Source organism: Lepidothrix coronata, unplaced genomic scaffold, assembly GCF_001604755.1.
Source record: "Lepidothrix coronata isolate B3197 unplaced genomic scaffold, Lepidothrix_coronata-1.0 Scaffold2, whole genome shotgun sequence".
In the NCBI taxonomy this organism is placed as follows: domain Eukaryota; kingdom Metazoa; phylum Chordata; class Aves; order Passeriformes; family Pipridae; genus Lepidothrix; species Lepidothrix coronata.
The window spans coordinates 13,375,896-13,392,756 of record NW_016690182.1 but is presented as its reverse complement, the minus strand read 5'-3'; the positions used below and the strand labels follow the sequence as shown (position 1 = coordinate 13,392,756).

Here is a 16,861-nt window from a genome sequence, read left to right as displayed (position 1 = left end):
GGTGGGCCAGCCCTCCTTCCTGGGTTGTTTCCAACCCCAGTGGGATTGAAGCGTTGGCTGTTGCACAAAGAGGCCCATTCATGAGGTTATTTTGTCTCCCAGGGTGACCTTTCAGGCCCAACGGGCCTCCAAGGCATTGACAACGCGACCGAAATCAAATTGGTTTTGCCGAATTCTCTGATTTTCCTCAAACTCCTCCTGTGACGGAGGTCTGAGGACCCCACATTCCCTCCTGTCCCTCTCGTTTGGAACGTGGATGGAGCGATTCCTTCCCATTGAGAGCAGCAGCACCAGAAGGGCTCAGCGAAGAGTCTCCCTTGAGGGGGGCCTGGACACCCTTTTTTGACCATAACCTCCATTTTTAGAGTGATGAAAACACTCTTGTCAATACCTCAAAAATGGATCTCCTGGGTACCAAAGTATTCAAATGTTTATCTCAGCACTTTCTAACTGAAGTGTTTTGGATTTGCCACTTCAAACAGCAACTTTTTTTCTCTCTCTCCACTTCTCTTTAAAAACATTTTGCTTCCCCTTAAGTGCTGGGAAAACTGTGGAAAGAGTAGAAACATTTTCTTGCCTTGATTTAACTGAAAGATCCCATTTAAATCCCCTCCCTGGACTGTTTCTTTCCAGTTTGCTGGTACACAGGAGAGCCTTACATGAAATCTCTCCTTGTCTTACTTCAGCAAAGGGAGAAATGGTTCCTCCCCCAGCGTCCTGATACTGCAATCCACACTTTCTGCGAGTAAAAAACAAACACCCCAGAGAGAAAGAGGAAAAATGGCCCCAGGTGGGGTGTCAAGTGAAGCATCCACTGGTTTTGAGCCACTTTCAACTCGTGGCACACTAAAACGCATCATTATTTGGCACATTGAAGCCAGGGCTGTTTCCCCACACCAAAATGCTTCAGCCCCTCCCCAGATTCACACTTCTTACTACATTCCCTCAGATTTTGGTGTTTATGGGGTTTATTTTACTGAGTTAAGGCGTTGAAATTCAGCCCTGGGACCAGGGTTTGGTGTGAGGAGTTATCTTCCCCACCCTGGGAAGTATCACAGTCTGATTCTCTCCTAAGATCCTTTTTGCATCCTTCATGACCAGGAACCCCCACACACTGACATCCAGAACTTGTTGACCCACCAGGTTTTGCTCAAGTTCTTGCCACAGATGATTGCACAGCCCGGGGTGGTTTCAGTTTATTGAAAATCTTTTATTGCTTTCCAAAACCCAGTTTTAATAAACTCCAAAGAGATACAGGAAGTAGACCAGCAATTTTATTTAACAAACTCAATTGATCTGGAATTTTCTCTGCAGGAAGAGAGCCAGCTCTGTGAGAACAAGCTGAGAAGACCTGGTTTGGCTGTAGTTTGTAGAGGTTGAGCTCCTCTGACTGCACAGCATTTGTCCTTGAATTCCAGCACAACTCCAGGTGAAACCAATGACTCAATGAATTGGTTTCAGCTGGAGTTTGATCAGCACCTTGCACCTGAGTCAGGTAAGAATAAGATCAGCAGTTTTTGGAGGTGAAACAAGCAACAGTTTGCCAAGGAAAACTCCTCATGAAGGTTTGAAATTCTCTTTCCACCTCCTCCTGGTCAGCAGGTCCCACTCTGCACTGGATTTGTCCACCCTGCCTGTCCTTCCTAAAGAGTCTCCTCCCATTCCAACACTCCAATCACAGGAGCCATCCCATCACATCTCCAAGATGCCACCAAGATCACAGGTGAGGGCACATCTCCAGCTCCTCTGGTTTATTCCCCATGAGTTTGCACAGAAATTGGGCCCCCGGTGAGGACAAATGATTGCCTGGAGTGGCTGGAATTCCTCCCTCTGATCCTGTGAAATCTGCCCTCTGGAAGAGATGTGCCATGAGATGTGACCAGTTTGGCTGTAAGGCAAGAGACCAGCTCCTGGCCTCCTCACACGCATGGAAATTGCCCTCCTGAAATCCATACTCGGCAGAAAACGGGAAGGGAGGGTCTTCCCTAATTCTCCAGCACCTCTAAGGATATATTATTTGAGTCACCAGAAAGGTCATTCCAGCCTGGCTCTGACTGTGAAATACAGCAGATGGCATCCAGGGAATGGCATTGCTTTTGAGTGTTGGGTTCTCCCAGCAAAGACTCCCAGATGGAGGTCCAAAGAGGTGACCTCCACTCTAAAGAAGACCCCCCATCTCACCACCCTTTGCCTCCCCTATTTCAGCCAGTCCATTGTACCCCCAGCACAGCACCTGAGCACACCTTCCCTGCTCCCTCTCCCCCTTCGTGTGGCACTGGGGACACAGGTTAATGGTGGCCTTGGCAGCACTGAGGGAAGGGTTGAACTTGCTGATTTGAAAGGTCTTTCCCCACCTCACCGACTGTGTGATTCAAGTTTCATGCAGTGTTTTCCCCCCGCCCTGTAACTCTGAAACACTTCACCTCCCTCCGTGCCCCAAACCGAAGGAATCACCTCCCAGTGAAAGGAATAAAGCCCTGGCACTCTGGGGCCAGCCTGGCACCAAAATAACCCTTGCTTTGGTCATGTCTGCCCTCCAGTGAAAGCTGGCAGTGTCCTCCAGTGAAAATTGTCCTCCTGGGTGACTATGGTTTGTAAGTCAGCACCGGGATACTTCAGCAGTGTCCAGAGAAAAAGGAATGAATCACCCCCACAGCTGGAAACCCTCTCCCAGTCCCCAGTGACAGGTCATTTTCCAGCAAATGGTTTCCCACTGAGCACGGAGTCGCTGGAGCTGCCTGGAGTCAGAGGCGAGTGTGATGCTCACAACCATCATCATCAGGGGCCTGTGCTGGCCCTGTCTCCACCCGGGCAGCCGTGCCCACCCCGTTGGGCACAGCGTGGCTGCGACCCAGGGCTTCCTCACGGCCTTTCACGGGGCCAGTGCTGCTGTTGGGGGCCTCCTGGTGCTTCTTCTGCACCTGCTCCAGTATCTGCAGCACCTGGAAGGAGCAAACACTGCTGTGAGCGGGTCAGCAGCCGAAATAACCACGGAATCATAAAGTCATGCTTGGAAGGGACCTTTAAAGGTCATCGAGGCCAAGCCCCTGCCATGGGCAGGGACATCTTCAAAGGTCCTACTAGCCAGCCCTTCCATTTTCAGCTAGACCTTTTCTTTCGAGCTACGTGTCTGGGCTCAGTTTTGGGATCACGCTCGTTTCTGTCTGCTCAGGGATCTCTGGGAAGGGTGTACACGGAGTGCCTGTCCCACGGAGGCCCCCTGGATCTTGGAGCTCTTTCCATGAATGAATCAGTCTCACCTTGCTTCCAGAAGAGCACACAGAGGTGTGATGGTGATCTGGAGCAGGATCAGGACAGAGCAACGTGGAGCTCTGCTCTTCTTCACACCACCCTGTGATAACTTCTCACGCTGTCCTTACAAAACTGGGAAACCCCCAGTCTGAAACCCACTTTGTGGAGAAAGGGAATAGGAGTGAAATCCAGGTGAATTTTACCTGAGACTTGGGGATGAGGCCGACTCTGAAGAACCCAATGTTCCCACTGTCGATTTTGGTGCAGTCCACCACGGTGGAGGCAACGTTCTCTGGAGAGGGCCCGTCACAAAGGACTGCATCCACCTGAAGAGCAACATTTCCACACCAAAACCCCCTCAGGCACTTGGGAAAAAAGGGTTCCCCCTCTCAGCAGCAAGTGATTATTTTCTGAGGCAATACTGCTCCTTCCTCCCATGCTGCAGCCACAGCAAGGGAATGTGGGGTGAAGGAACTTCAGGGGGTGCAGGGCAGCAGTACAGCAAAGACAGGTTTGCACCATCTGAGGAGCTTTGAAGGAGTCCCATCCACCAAGAAAACGGGTGTAAACCCAGATTTTTGAGGAGATTTGTACCAGCTGTTGTTTAAAACTGCCCTCACTCAAGTGCCACAGATACAAAGTGTGGAACCCTCAGGATTTAGTGGTGAAATCATAGAATCATGGAATATTCTGAGCTGGAAAGGACCCCCAAGAATCACCCAGTCCAATTCCAGGCCCTGCACAGACACCCAAACAATCCCCTCTGTCCCTCAGAGTGTTGTCCAAACCCTCCTGGAGCTCTGGCAGCCTTGGGGCTGTGCCCACTGCCCTGGGGAGCCTGGGCAGTGCCCAACCACCCTCTGGGGGAAGAACCTTTCCCTGAGATCCAACCTGACCCAGTTGAAGACAATGAATGTCCCTTGACCATGGTACCAGAATGTGTGAAAGTCCTAAAAGCCAGGAATATTTTGGAGCTTGGCACCAGTTTTAGAGCAGCTTCAGCTTGAAATGGGAATGCCCTGTGCTCTCACAGCCCAGTGCCAGCTGGAGCCCTGGCACATCCAGGTGTCAGGGTTTGATTGCTCATAAGAAAAGAAGGAAGTTTTTTTTTTGCTCATCTCGTCCTGTGTTGGAAGATGAACAGACTCACATTGCCAAGCCATAACTACACAGTGCAAATCAGAGCAATTCTGGTTTCCAACCAAGTCCTGAAGCTTAAAATGTTCTTTTACTGCGACACCAACACGAGGAACGTCCATGAGATTTTTTTTTTTTTAAAAGAGATGCTTTCCAAGATTCTAAATACCACCTCTTGGTTTGCCTACTGGGAGCAAAGTGGTTGTGTCCTTCCATCCCCACATCCCTTGGGAGCAGAGAGCCCCGTTACCTTGTCTCCCAGCTTGGCATACACTTGGTTGTGGTGGGTGGTGTCAGCCTCTCCCGTTGGGTTGGCTGATGTGACCACAATGGGCCCGACCTGGGGGCAGATAAATTAGAATGAAGGCTCTGAGCTGGTTCTGCTGGATCAAACAGGCGACTCGAGCTCGGAACTTCACTCCTGAGTGCCTGTGGCTCACCCACAGGTGAGCTCACCAGGTAAAGGATCCTTCTTTGGAGGCAACTACAGTCCCACCAAAGTGTGTTGGGGTGTCTGACACTCACTTAAATTGGGGTTGGCTGATAAGGATCATGAAACAACATTTTGTTTTCCAAAGGCCTGCAATGTCTGCCCCAGGCTATCCCAGTTCCTCTGGCCCCTTTCTGGACCTTCTGAAGTTCCTGTGGCCTCAGCTGAGCCTGTGCTCGCAAGGACAGTGCAGGAAATCAGACAGAATGTCTGTCCCTGGCCTTTTTTCTGGGTTTCTGACCTGGTGGTTGCTCCTTTTACCCTCTTTGCTGCCACAAAACCACTTCCAGCCGGGCTGAGGCTGCCGTGGCACTCACCAGGTCGATGAGGTGCGTGGTGACAGAGCAGTCGGGGATGCGGATGGCGACGCTCTGAGGGGTCCCAACGTATTTAGCAGAGTCCTTCATTCCCAGGAAGTCCACCCACTCACCTGCAGAAGAATCAGGTGGCACTTAGGGATGTACATCAGCCCAAACACAACGATCTTACCGGGAATATCTCCACGGAACATCTCCAGAATCACTCCACGGGATGGAGTTTCCAAGCCAAAGCTCTCCAGAGAACTTGGAACCAAGAGCACTTCCTCACCTCTGGGAACCACCAAGCTGATAGGAGATGGCCAGGCAGCATCCATGAAGTCCCAGAGGAGGGGAGTGAACAAATGCTTGGCAGGTTCCAGTTGCTTGAGGCTGGAAATCCAGAGGGACATGGGGCGATCCTGAGCCTGGCGCTTGGACCTGGAAAAGGGGTGAGAAAAGAGGAGTCTGGAATTCAGACAGGGATCTAATTTCAAGCTGAAAAGGGAACTGTGTTGGTGAGAGCTAGAGCTAAAACAAGGTGTGAAGGCTCTGCCCCAGGGCACCAGTCTCTAGTACAAGCAGGACTGTTCAACAGTGACTACTCCCAACCAGGAATGTTTTCTCCAAATCAAGGTTTTGCACTGTGATGGGTGGAAATCCCAGTTTCTAAGGAAACCCCACCAATATGAGGGGTCTCAGCTGCTCACAGGAGTCCAAGCAAGAGCCTGTTGTCACAAGAGAGGTTTTGGATGTGACAACATGTACCTCCCAAACCTACAGGATAACCCCCTGTCCCATCTGCCACTCTTTGGGTTTCTGGTGGTCCCCAAGTTACAAAGCTCCACCACCTGCCAGGAGCAGCTCCTAGAAGACAATTACAGCTCTATTTTCTCCTTCCCTCATCTGGATCTTCTCCCCCACCTTGCTGTTCCCACCAAGGCTGAGCTGCCTTGCCCTTGACCAGCTGCAGCCAGCGCTCAGTAGCAGCTCTGAGTTCCAGAAGCTTCTTAAGACCACGACAAGGACTGACCTGTGAGCTTTCTGAGTTCCAGAAGCTTCTTTAGACCACGACAAGGACTGACCTGTGAGCTTTCTGAGTTCTAGAAGCTTCTTTAGACCACGACAAGGACTGACCTGTGAGCTTTCTGAGTTCTAGAAGCTTCTTTAGGCCACGACAAGGACTGACCTGTGAGCTTTCTCCACGGCATCGGGGCGGTTGCAGGCGGCCACAAGCACGTACACGGTGTCTGTGGGGATGCCACAAGTCCCTCCACTCCTCAGGATATCTGTGGGCATGAGAACAGGGCAGAACCCCCTGAGTGAGGGGCTGTAATTCCCACAGCAGAGCTGTCACAGCCAAACCAGCCAATTCCGTGCTCTCCTCTCCTTTTCCCAACTAACAAAGCGTTCCCTCTGGCAGCGCATTTTTCTAGGGTTCATCCAAGGGGAGATCTGGCACTTAGGGGAGTTCTGGGCCATGTTCCTCAGGGCCAGAAGTGGGGAGAGCAAGCAGCAGGCATTGGTGCCATTTGTCTGTACAGAGCTTTCCGTGGAAGCTCCAGCTTGGAGGATTCCTGGAGTCCAGGGTGGATGAGCAGATAGGAAAATGATATGGGAGAGAATTTGCTGCTAAACTCAGATAATTACTCTCGTAACTTGGCCCACCTCACCAAAATGCCACCAGATTGTCCTGGTTTCCACATCAAGGCCAGGTTGGATGGGGCTCAGAGCAACCTGGGCTAGTGGAAGGTGTCCCTGCCCATGGCAGGGGGTGGGATGAGATGAACTTTAAGGTCCCTTCCAACGTAAACCATTCTGTGACTCTACGATTGTAAAAATGTCCTTTAAGTAGCTGTTCTGCTACGAATTCACCCAGAATTTCCCCTCCACCCCCACACTGTGCCCTTTGCTCTCCCCTTACCTGCAATCCTCTTGACTGAGGACGCTCTCCTGGCAGGCAGGTGAAGGCACTTGCTCATCCCTCCCCTCACACCACCGAGCTGCACGATGGGCCCTCCCATGGGCAGGCAGGGACCCTCGAAGGTGCCGCTGGAAAGGGCAGACAGGAAGCAGTAAAAGCTGACCAGCCCGAAGCTGAGGGTGGCAGCCGTGTCATATCCAGTGGGAAGGGCATGGATGGCATCCAGGAAGAAGCTGAGAGCGACCAGCATGAAGGTGAGGGAGTAGAAGAACCAGGTGATGTTTAGGAAGAGGGTGCAGAAGACGATGAAGCCGTTGAAGAGCATGAAAGCAGCGATGCCCACGGCCGAGTGGAAGCTTCTGGTAGTGCCATAGAGGCCACCATATCTTGCCAAGCCCCAGATGATCCACATGACAGCGTAGAGGATGAAGGCACTGCTCTCCAGGGTTTTACCCCGGGCAAAGGCCACTGAGCCGCCCAGAAGCTTAAGGATCCCACCAGCTACCACTACCCATGGAATGACAACGGTGGCAAGGGGAGCCTGGGGGTCTCCTGGGGCCGTCAGAGCAGAAGAAGCCAGGACACTGCATGCAAAGGCAAGAGCTTCTGCATCTGCATACTTGGAGTAGCCCAGGTATGGAGCGTGAAGGTCTGGCCCCTCACGGAGCTTCAGGAAACTGCTGCGGGCGAGGAGGGCCTTCACAGCCCCCTTCCCCTTCCCTGGGGGGGTCTTGGCCCCTGCTTTCACATTGTACAGGTGAATTAGAGCCACCAGGGCTGAGGCCACAAAAACGGCCACGGCCACACCTTGGGGGCCACCTGCAAAAAACCCCCTGGGATGGCAAGCCAAGGCGAGGCAGGAGGCCACATAAACCAGCAAATACAAGCCATCCAGAGGGCTCTTGAGGGAGAGGAAGAGAGCCAAGACGGCAAAAAGAATGGAGAAAACCACCAGGAATGGGGTAGGGAGTGATGGCTCCTCTGGCTGCCACAGTGGGTACAGGAGGCAGTAGCCTCCAGCAAACTTGAGGATGGAAGTGAATCCAAAGGATGTGGCCATCAGAACATCCATTGCACGGTAGGATAAGATGCAGATGCCAATCTGGTAGATGCCAGCTGCCCACAGCCAGGGCACCTGGCCCATGAAGAGTTTGTTGGTGATGCCCAGGAGCCTGCAGCCAAAAACCCCGGCCCACAGCATGTTCAGGATCAGCCCCGTGGCCGCGAAGGGATTGGTGCTGCCACCGGCGGCTTGGGCCTGCTCGTGGCTCTTTTTCTTGGCCAGATCCGTGCCAGGGAGGGCCATTTTTCCTTTGGTCAGGAAATAGAGGATCCTTCCCAGGGCAAAGTACCCCCCCAGCAAGCAGACGATGAGGTAATTGCAAGCGACAGCGGAGGAGCCCAAGGCGCGGCTGTGACGCGCGGCCACGTCGTGGGCACTGGCCAGGGAGGTGGCACCGGAGATGAGGGCCAGGACGGGCTCTCTGCACAGCAATCCCACCACTGCCACGAGCAGCAGTGCCACGGTGAAGGTGGCCAGGCCGGGCACCACGGCATCGCGGAGGTCCCCGGCGTCGCCCAGCGCGCCCTGCCCGGCCAGGACGAAGGTCACTCCGTAGCCACACCAGAAGGCTGAGATGGTCAGGCAGAGGGACAGCAACAGGGAGGCATTCCTGGGGCTTCTCCGGATCCCTGAGGAACAAACACAGACAGGGCTGTGATTTCCAGACAGTGGGATGTGGGAAGAGGGAGTTGGGCCAGGATCGCTGGGCCAGCCTGGAGCTGCACAGATCCTGCGTGGAGCAAGATTCCTCCTGGAGAAGAGGAGGCTCAGGGGGGACCTTCTCACCCCCTACAGCTCCCTGACAGGAGGCTGTAGTGAGGTGGGTGTCGGGCTCTTCTCCTGATGAGAGAAAATGGCCTCAAGGGGAGGTTTAGGTTGGATATCGGGAAAATTTCTTCACAGAAAGGGTTGTCCAGCCCTGGCACAATTGTGGAGGGGAATGGTGGAGTCACCACTTCTGGAAGTGTTCCAAAAACACATGGATGTGGCACTTGAGGACATGGTTTAGTGGTGGACATGGTGGTGGTGGCGCTGGTTGATGGTTGGAATTGGTGATCTTAAAGGTCTTTCCCAACAATTCTGATTCCATGACTGATTTTAATGTCCTCATTACTCTGAGTTAAAAATGAGAAATAATTCAACATTCATTCTAAAAAGTGAGGACTCTGCTAGAGGCAGTGATTTTTTCTCTCAGTTAAGTTGATCTCCTGGCATGTCCAGATGGACATTCCAAACCATGGATGCTGAAAGCACTCTCAGAAAGCCTGGGAACCCTTTTTTGAGGAGTCATGAATTCATTGTGTTAAAACTCTCAGAGATCCTTGTTTAACACAAACATTGATTTCTTCTCTTGCCTGCACAGTAAAAATTTGCTGTGCTGACATAGAATCCCAGACTGGTTTGGGTTGGAAGGAACCTTAAAGCTCCTCCAGTGCCACCCCTTGCCATGGGCAGGGACACCTCCCACTAGCCCAGGTTGCTCCAAGCCCTGTCCAACCTGGCCTTGGACACTTCCAGGGATCCAGGAGCAGCCACAGCTTCTCTGGGCAAATTCCAGGAGAAGGGCTCAGTTGTCCCTGAGGCTGCTGTGCTTTGTATCAGCCCCAGCACACGCTAAGCTGTGGGAGGGGGAGGCCTTGAACCCCCCAAATCTTACCTGCATAGGCCAAAAGAGCTGATAAAATGAGCAGAAGGACTCCAAGAGCTGTGCTGGGGATCAGAGGGGCTGCTCTGGCTGAGCTGTAGAAATGCACAGCCAGCAGAAGTGATCCTATGGGAAAAAGGAGAAACAGCTTGTAAACTTGGCCCAAAAAAACAGGAGAGAACCAGGGTGGACAGAGCAGGGAATGGATTAAAAATAACAGTACAAGATCTGCAAATAGTAAATGTTGTGACTTGGTTTGTGCCCAAAGGTCTCACTCCTTTCTGGGTGCCTGGTTTTAGAAAACTTGAAAATAATCATTTCAGGTTGTCCAGAGAGGTTGTGGATGTTCCCATTCCATCAAGGGCAGGTTGGAGCAACCTGGGCTAGTGGAAGGTGTCCCTGGCCATGGCAGGGGGTGGAACTGGATGGGCTTGAAGGTCCCTCCCAACCCAAGCCGTTCTGGAATTCCATGCAAGTGTCTGAAAGGGCTCCCCCGTTGCCAGATAAAGGGGAAAAAATCCGTGATTCCAGTTACACAAAACACAGACAGACACACACATCCTTCAGATAATCCCAGAGACGTTGTGCCAACAGAAAACCAGCCCCAAAACGCAAAGAGGCAGAAAACAAAGAAGGAGGAAATGAAAGGGAGTGAACAGGGCAAACAGGAGAACGGCTGGACAAGGGAGAGGGAGTACATCCAAATCCAGATGATTTATTCCAACGACTACCAAAAAAAAAAAAAAGTTTGGATTTGCTTCCCACCCAGGACGGAACGGGCACAAAACTCCACGCCAGCACTTCGTAGACAAGACAAATATTTTGTTGGCCGCTGGAAACGGGCGCGGGGGAGCGAAAAGCTTCACCCGCGGGCAGCGCGGCCGGCGAATAAACCTCTTTAGCCCCCCCTGCTAAAGCGGGGGGGGGCGTCCAGGAAAGTCAGTCCCGAGCCCGCACCCCGTGCCAGGAGGGATCCCTACCTGCGGCAATGCCCAGGAGCCCGAGGCAGCAGTGCAGGGACCCCGCGCCGTCGCCCATCGCGGTGTGCGCGGAGCCCCGGCCGAGGGCGGCACTGCCGCCGCCTTCCCTCCCATGCTCTTTATAACCAAAGCATCGCGCCTGGCCCGCGCTCGGTCCTCCCTGCTCTCCACCCCTTTTCCCTACAAACCTCTTCTGTTCGAGGCGCTCGCTCCGGGTGCGTGCGGGAGGAAAAATGCAAATGACTTTTCGGGCCGCGATAAATTTGGGGCCGTGAGTCAGCGCGGGCTGCCGGGAGCTCCCTCCAGAGGCCTCTTAATTTTACTCTTGATTAACCCTTGTTAAAAAAGACACTTGAAAAATAAGGCTGAGGGTTTATTGCCGTCGCTGCCTCTTTGCTGCTGCCAGCGAGGAAATTGCACTGGTTAAAATGAAGGTTTTTGCAAGAACCCATCTTGCTGGAGCAAACAAGCACTTTGCAAGCCCAGGAGCTCCTCGGGGACCAGTTGTTTCTCCTGAACACTGGCCACGGTGCTGCTGTTTGTCCCTGTCACAGCTCTGAATGCCTGGCACCGCCACCCTGTGCTGGGCAGGCTCGGTGCCACCCCTTCAAGGTGACTTCTGTCCATCTCTCTCTCCACATCCATCCCATCCCGTCCAGAGGAGCCCTGTTGGCCTCGAGTAAGTGTCAGGCATTGCCAGGATCGCTGCTGTCCCCAGAGGTGACATGAGGGACCTGCTGACAGCTTCCTGCTGCTTCCCACAGAGAACATGTGGGCAGGGCATAAAGGTGTGTCTGGCTGGAGGAGGGGCTGCAGGAAGCAGTGGACACAGGGGTCACACTGGGTCACAGGCCAGGTGGGACCTGGGCAGAGAACTGTTCTGTGAGAGCTGACTGAGCTCTGATGGATACAGGGGCAGGGCAGCACCTGCCTGGCCTGGACATTCCTCCACTGTTTCGTTTGTGGGTGAGGGACCAGTGTAGGGGTTGCTCCCATTAAGGAATTTGCCACAGTTAAAGCAAATTCTACTCTCCTGAGAAGCTAAAAGATGCAGAACAGTGTGAAAAACTCCACATTAATATTCCTGGGCTGGTCAGGGATATTCCTGGTGCTCCCTCCGGGAGGAAGCTCTGATGTTCCTCTCAGTAGGTCCTGCTCCACAGCCAGGCCAGAAGAAGAGAAAAGCTGTTGGAAATGGCACTGGGAACTGCTGGAGCTGTAATTCAGGCCTGTGGGATCATCTGAGAGGTGACAGACCTGCAGCAGCATCTGGAACAACCCTCAGGGTCCACAGGTAAATGCCAAAAAATCTCACTCTTTCCGCTCCCTGAGCCAGCTGGAGCAGGATGGATTCCAGTGAGCAACTGGATTCCATCATGGCCCCCAGACTTCCTTGGTTTCTTCAGGAGGACAGTTCCCTTTAACTGTATTCACCCTTCAGGAAGAGCTTTGAGGCAAGATCCTCCTTCCCAGCCCTCTTCCCAAGAATATCAATGCCAGGGGTTAATATCAGAGCCTGGATTAAAGCCAGGTGTTAGTATCAAAACCCAGATTAAAGCCAGGTGTTAATATCAAAGCCCAATGTCTCCACCACAATAAATGTGGGCAGATGCTGCCACCCAGGATAGAATAACCCTGCTGAGAAATGTTATTTATCACAAATCTCTATTGCAGGGAGATCTTTAGGGCTGACACGTCTGCTGAGACAGAAACAAGCCTGGTTTATCCACTTACACCAAACCAATTAAACCAGTAAGGGGAACCAGCCCCATCAGTTTGCAACAGGCAAAGCTAAACAATGTGGTTTGGAGCAAGGAGATTGTTTAAATCCCCAACCTCTGGCTATCTCTGTTCCATCACTAACAGGACTGCTCCTGGACCAGCTGGAGGAAGAAGCTGGAGTTGCAGCATAATTCAGCTGGTTTTTCATGCAAGAGGAGATAATACACCTCTAAACCATCGTTTGAATTCCCTGGATAACAAAACAAGCAGCAGTGAAAAAGCTTTGGGTATCTTTAATGCATATCTCACAGTTTAATTCGTGTTCTGGGCAATAAAAGTAACTGAGAGGCAAAGCCTGTGGGACTGCAAGTCCTCTCTCACATGTTTTTTGTTCCTGCTTGTACAGGTGCCCAAACTCCCTCATTCTGGGACATCCATGCAGTAAATGAAGTCATGAGCCTGCTCTGAGTAACCAACTTGCCAAAACACTGGTTTATCACCCACAGGATGTACTTCATGTCTCTCCCAAATCTGACAGAGCCCCAAGGAACGTGTCTTACAGATAACCCTGGAAAACATTCTGCACTCCTCTTGCAGAGGTATTTTGTTCTCTCATGAAGGGTGGGAAGTCAGCCTTGACAGGGCAGTTGTTTCACCAGGCCAAGCTGAGACAGAGGTCCAGGGTCTTCTCAGGTGTGAGCAGAGCAAGAGCAGGGAAGGAGGAGTTTCAGACAATGTTTAATCTGCTGCCAGTGCCCCTCCAGAGCTCAGGGCTCTGCCAGTTCCTGGCACCACTTCCCTGCCAAATGGAGAGGTGGGGCTGTTGAAGAAGAATCAAGTTATCCCTCTCAACAACACTCTCAGGTGGGATTTTGGGGTGTCCTGTGCAGGGCCATGAGCTGGACTTGGTAATCCTTGTGGGTCCCTTCCAGCTCAGGATATTCTATGACTTTTTGACCATAAATTTCTAACCTCGGGCCAGGAACAACGACAGCTGAGTGCAAAACATCTGCCCTCGAGAGGGGGAATCTGAGGGAAAGAACATTCAGAGTCAGAAAAGGAAATCTTGGTGTTAAGCCTGAGGCAGCCTATGCAGCGTTAGGGTTTAAAAAATGGGGTCCAGAGAGGAATTCACTGGCTTCAACACTTGCTCTGGGCAGGCTCCCTTTGACACCACCTCCTGTGCAAAGGTTTTGGTGCTTTAGTCTGAACTAGAATGGAAAATCAAGAGCTGAGAAGGAAAAACACAGCTGCTCTGTTGGGCACGTCACGTCAGCTGGGGCTGCTTTGCAGACAACGTGCTGGGAGGAAGATCTGCGAGGGAGCAGCCAGTTGAGGAAACAAATAATATTTACATGCCCTGCCTGTGGAACTGGAAATAAAACCCTCCTGCCAGCGAGAAATTCAGTTCAACCCTCCCGGCCCCACCTGCTCCTGGGGGAGGGACTGTGCTATAAAAGACTCCGGGTGGTGAAGAAAGCTCACAGCAGCGCCTCGGGGCTCTCCAGGGAATCCTCCTGGGGCACAGAGCTCACAGCAGCGCCCCGGGGCTCTCCAGGGAATCCTGCTCCGGTGCTCCATGGGGAAGAGGGTGGCTGTGGTGCTGGCTGGCTGCGGGGTCTACGATGGGAGCGAGATCCACGAGGCTTCGGCTGTGCTGGTGCATCTCAGCAGGGAGGGGGCACAGGTAAGAGGCTCCTACCCCGGCTCCAGCTCTTTTTGCCCCTCTCTGCTCCTCAGTCTTCTCCTCCTTGTCTCCGAGACAAGCCACAAGCTCCCCATCGCTTGCAAATCATGAGTGAGTGGAGTCAGAGGGGACAGCAGAGCACGGGAGCTGTTCCAGTGAGCCTGGAGAGCTCCCTGCACAGCTCTGCTGTACCACGGGCTGGGCTTGGATCTCTGTGCCCGAATAGACTTTCCTGAATGCCTTCTCTATTCTTTTTTTTTTTTTTTGGCTTGTATTCCCTCTTTTCTGCTCCGCTGTTTCAGTTTAAAAGACTGTTATTGGTTTGGGCTCTTTGAAATCCAGCTTTTTAAAACCTCAAAGGTTAGAAGCGAAAATGGAATCAGAGAATCACGGGATGGTTTGGTTTAGGAGGGACCTTAAAGATCGTCCAGTTGAACTCCCTGCCATGGGCAGGGACACCTTCCACTATGCCAGGTTGCTCAGAGCTCCATCCAGCCCCATCCTGAGCACTTGCAGGGGTGGGGAGTCCACCTCTCTGATGAGAGAATAGACAAGTTCTTGTGAGTTCAATTTGGAGAGGGGTAAAAAAAAAAAGGCAGCTCTAATATACTATTAGTCAGGAGAGCCACACGGTGAGACTGGAAAAGGAGGGAGGGACCCTGTGGAAAACATCACACTCAGCTCTGAGCCGGCCACGTGTCTGGGGCATTCCCTCGGGAACGGGAATGGCTCTGTGGGACACAGGGGCACAGTGGTGCTGTACTATTGAGGACATGAACCCAATTCCACACCCTTCCACCTCTGCCTGCTCCGTTCGGCTCAGAGCTGGGACTTGTCCAAGCGTTTTCTCCACAGGGTGTAATTTTGCCTCTTTTCCTCTCCTCGAGTCGCTCCCCTCCTGCCATTCCCGAAGCGGCGGGCTCGGAGCACGTCCTGCCTCATCCCTGGATCGCCGGGGGCCTCTAGTGGAGGAAACTCAGGCGTTATTCAATCCCTGATTTCATCGGGAAACACGAATGTCTCAGCTGGAAGGGAGGAGAGCTCAGCACCTCCCTCTCTACGTCCCCCCCTTGGGGAGCTGCGGAGAGCCACGAGGTCTCCCCTCGGCCTCCTTTTCCCCAAACTAGACAAGCCCAAAGTCTTCAGCTGCTCCTCCCAGGACGTTCCTTCCAGCCCTGGCCCCGGCTTTGCCCTCTTCGAGCTCCTTCCCATCCTTCTTACACCGTGCAGCCTGGAATTGCACGGGGTGTTCAGCCCCAAAATCTTTCCCCCGCCCGTTTGCCAACCTCCACCCTCCTGCTGCATGTGAGCTTGGAAGTGCTGGAGGAAGGGGAAGCATTTTCCAGAAAAACACTCTGGCTTTGGGAAAACAGTAGCTGGGAAGAGGAAACTCCAAGTCCCATCTCTGAGGGAGGTACGTGGTGGGACAGCAGCTCCCACAGGGATCCACTGGCTCTGTGGGGCAGCTGGGACGGGGCTGGGGCTGCCCCAGTGAGGGGGATTCATTGGGATAGGGATGGAAACCTCCAAGAAACAGCTTCACCAAGGGCTCCTCAGCCCCCCAAACAAGCAGTGTGGGCTCCCTGCTTTGCCCCTGGGCAGAAGCTACAAAAGGCCTCTCTTTCCCTCCTCTGCCCGATGCCAGTATCAGATCCAGGTGAAGGTCACGGCATTCCCTGGCAAAGTCCTTTCCTAACCAAGTCCCTCAGCACCCGCTCCCTGTGACCTTCCACACGTTTCTCCCTCATTCCTGAAGGATAACAGCCCTTTCCCCTGTGCCCAGGCAGAGGTTTTTGCTCCCAACATCTCCCAGATGCACGTGGTGGACCACGTGAAGGGGCAGCCGACGCCGGAGCAGCGCAACGTGCTGGTGGAAAGTGCCAGGATAGCCAGAGGGAACATCAAGGATCTGGCTCAGCTGGATGTCAAGGAGCTGGATGCCCTGATCATTCCAGGTAGGACCTGTGTGGGGCCTGCATGTCCACAGCCTTGGGAACAGCTTAGGTAAGCCTGGAATGACACAGGAGTCCTGGGCTGGACAGGAACTGGAAGCAGGGATTGGGAGGAGAATCATGGCTTGGACTCGGGTCAAAAGAGAGCATGGCAATGCCAAGCTGATCCCAAGAGGAGAGGGTCCTGCCAACTGAATGATCCTCTGTGCCATCCAGAGGATCATTCCCTGAATGGAGAACTATCCCTTCCCTCCCCACTATCCTTTCCTCCTTCCCAGGAGAGGCTGGGACAGAGAGGGGGGGTCAAAGGCAGAAAGCTTGGTCAGTCTGAGTCTATCTCTAGTGCAAGTGGGATTCCAGTGGGATGGATGGGGCCTGGAGCAGGGATTAAGAGGGGAAATGTGTCAGTGTGTCCCCCCAGCATTCAGGAGGGAGCTGTTGGGTGAAGCACACACCCACTGGAGCACTGGAGTGGAAGCAGGGGAGGTGCTTGGGTGTCTCAGCCCACAAAGGTTCAGGACCTCTGTTTTTAATTCCATTATCAACACTGGACAAGTGCTGCCACCCCCCACGTCCAGATTAGCATTCCATCCTGCAATCCCTGGGAAAAGCCCTGCTGGGATATCACCTCCCAGCCTAATCTTCTCTTCCCCTTCTCTTCCCCTTCTCTTCCCCTTCTCTTCCCCTTCTCTTCCCCTTCTCTTCCCCTTCTC

The 16,861-nt window shown here is 53.0% G+C and overlaps 2 protein-coding genes across 2 annotated transcripts in view; one reads left to right on the top strand and one right to left on the bottom strand.

Moving 5' to 3' along the window:
• Positions 1 to 1,248: 1,248 nt before the first annotated feature.
• Positions 1,249 to 10,863, bottom strand: LOC108497221. Its single transcript, XM_017814664.1, has 9 exons — positions 10,788 to 10,863; positions 9,820 to 9,933; positions 7,100 to 8,791; positions 6,365 to 6,464; positions 5,468 to 5,616; positions 5,197 to 5,309; positions 4,640 to 4,729; positions 3,456 to 3,578; positions 1,249 to 2,942 (listed from the first exon to the last, which is right to left on the bottom strand). Exons 1-9 carry the CDS (start codon positions 10,843 to 10,845, stop codon positions 2,745 to 2,747), a joined length of 2,637 nt encoding a protein of 878 aa, XP_017670153.1. The 5' UTR covers positions 10,846 to 10,863; the 3' UTR covers positions 1,249 to 2,744.
• A 3,147-nt stretch (positions 10,864 to 14,010) lies between these two features.
• LOC108497170 (ES1 protein homolog, mitochondrial-like) overlaps positions 14,011 to 16,861 on the top strand; it is a 5,275-nt gene continuing 2,424 nt past the window's right edge. The window contains exons 1-2 of the mRNA XM_017814577.1: positions 14,011 to 14,196; positions 15,980 to 16,151. Coding sequence (XP_017670066.1) covers positions 14,089 to 14,196; positions 15,980 to 16,151 — 280 coding nt within the window. The 5' untranslated portion in view covers positions 14,011 to 14,088. The remainder of the gene's footprint in view (positions 14,197 to 15,979; positions 16,152 to 16,861) is intronic.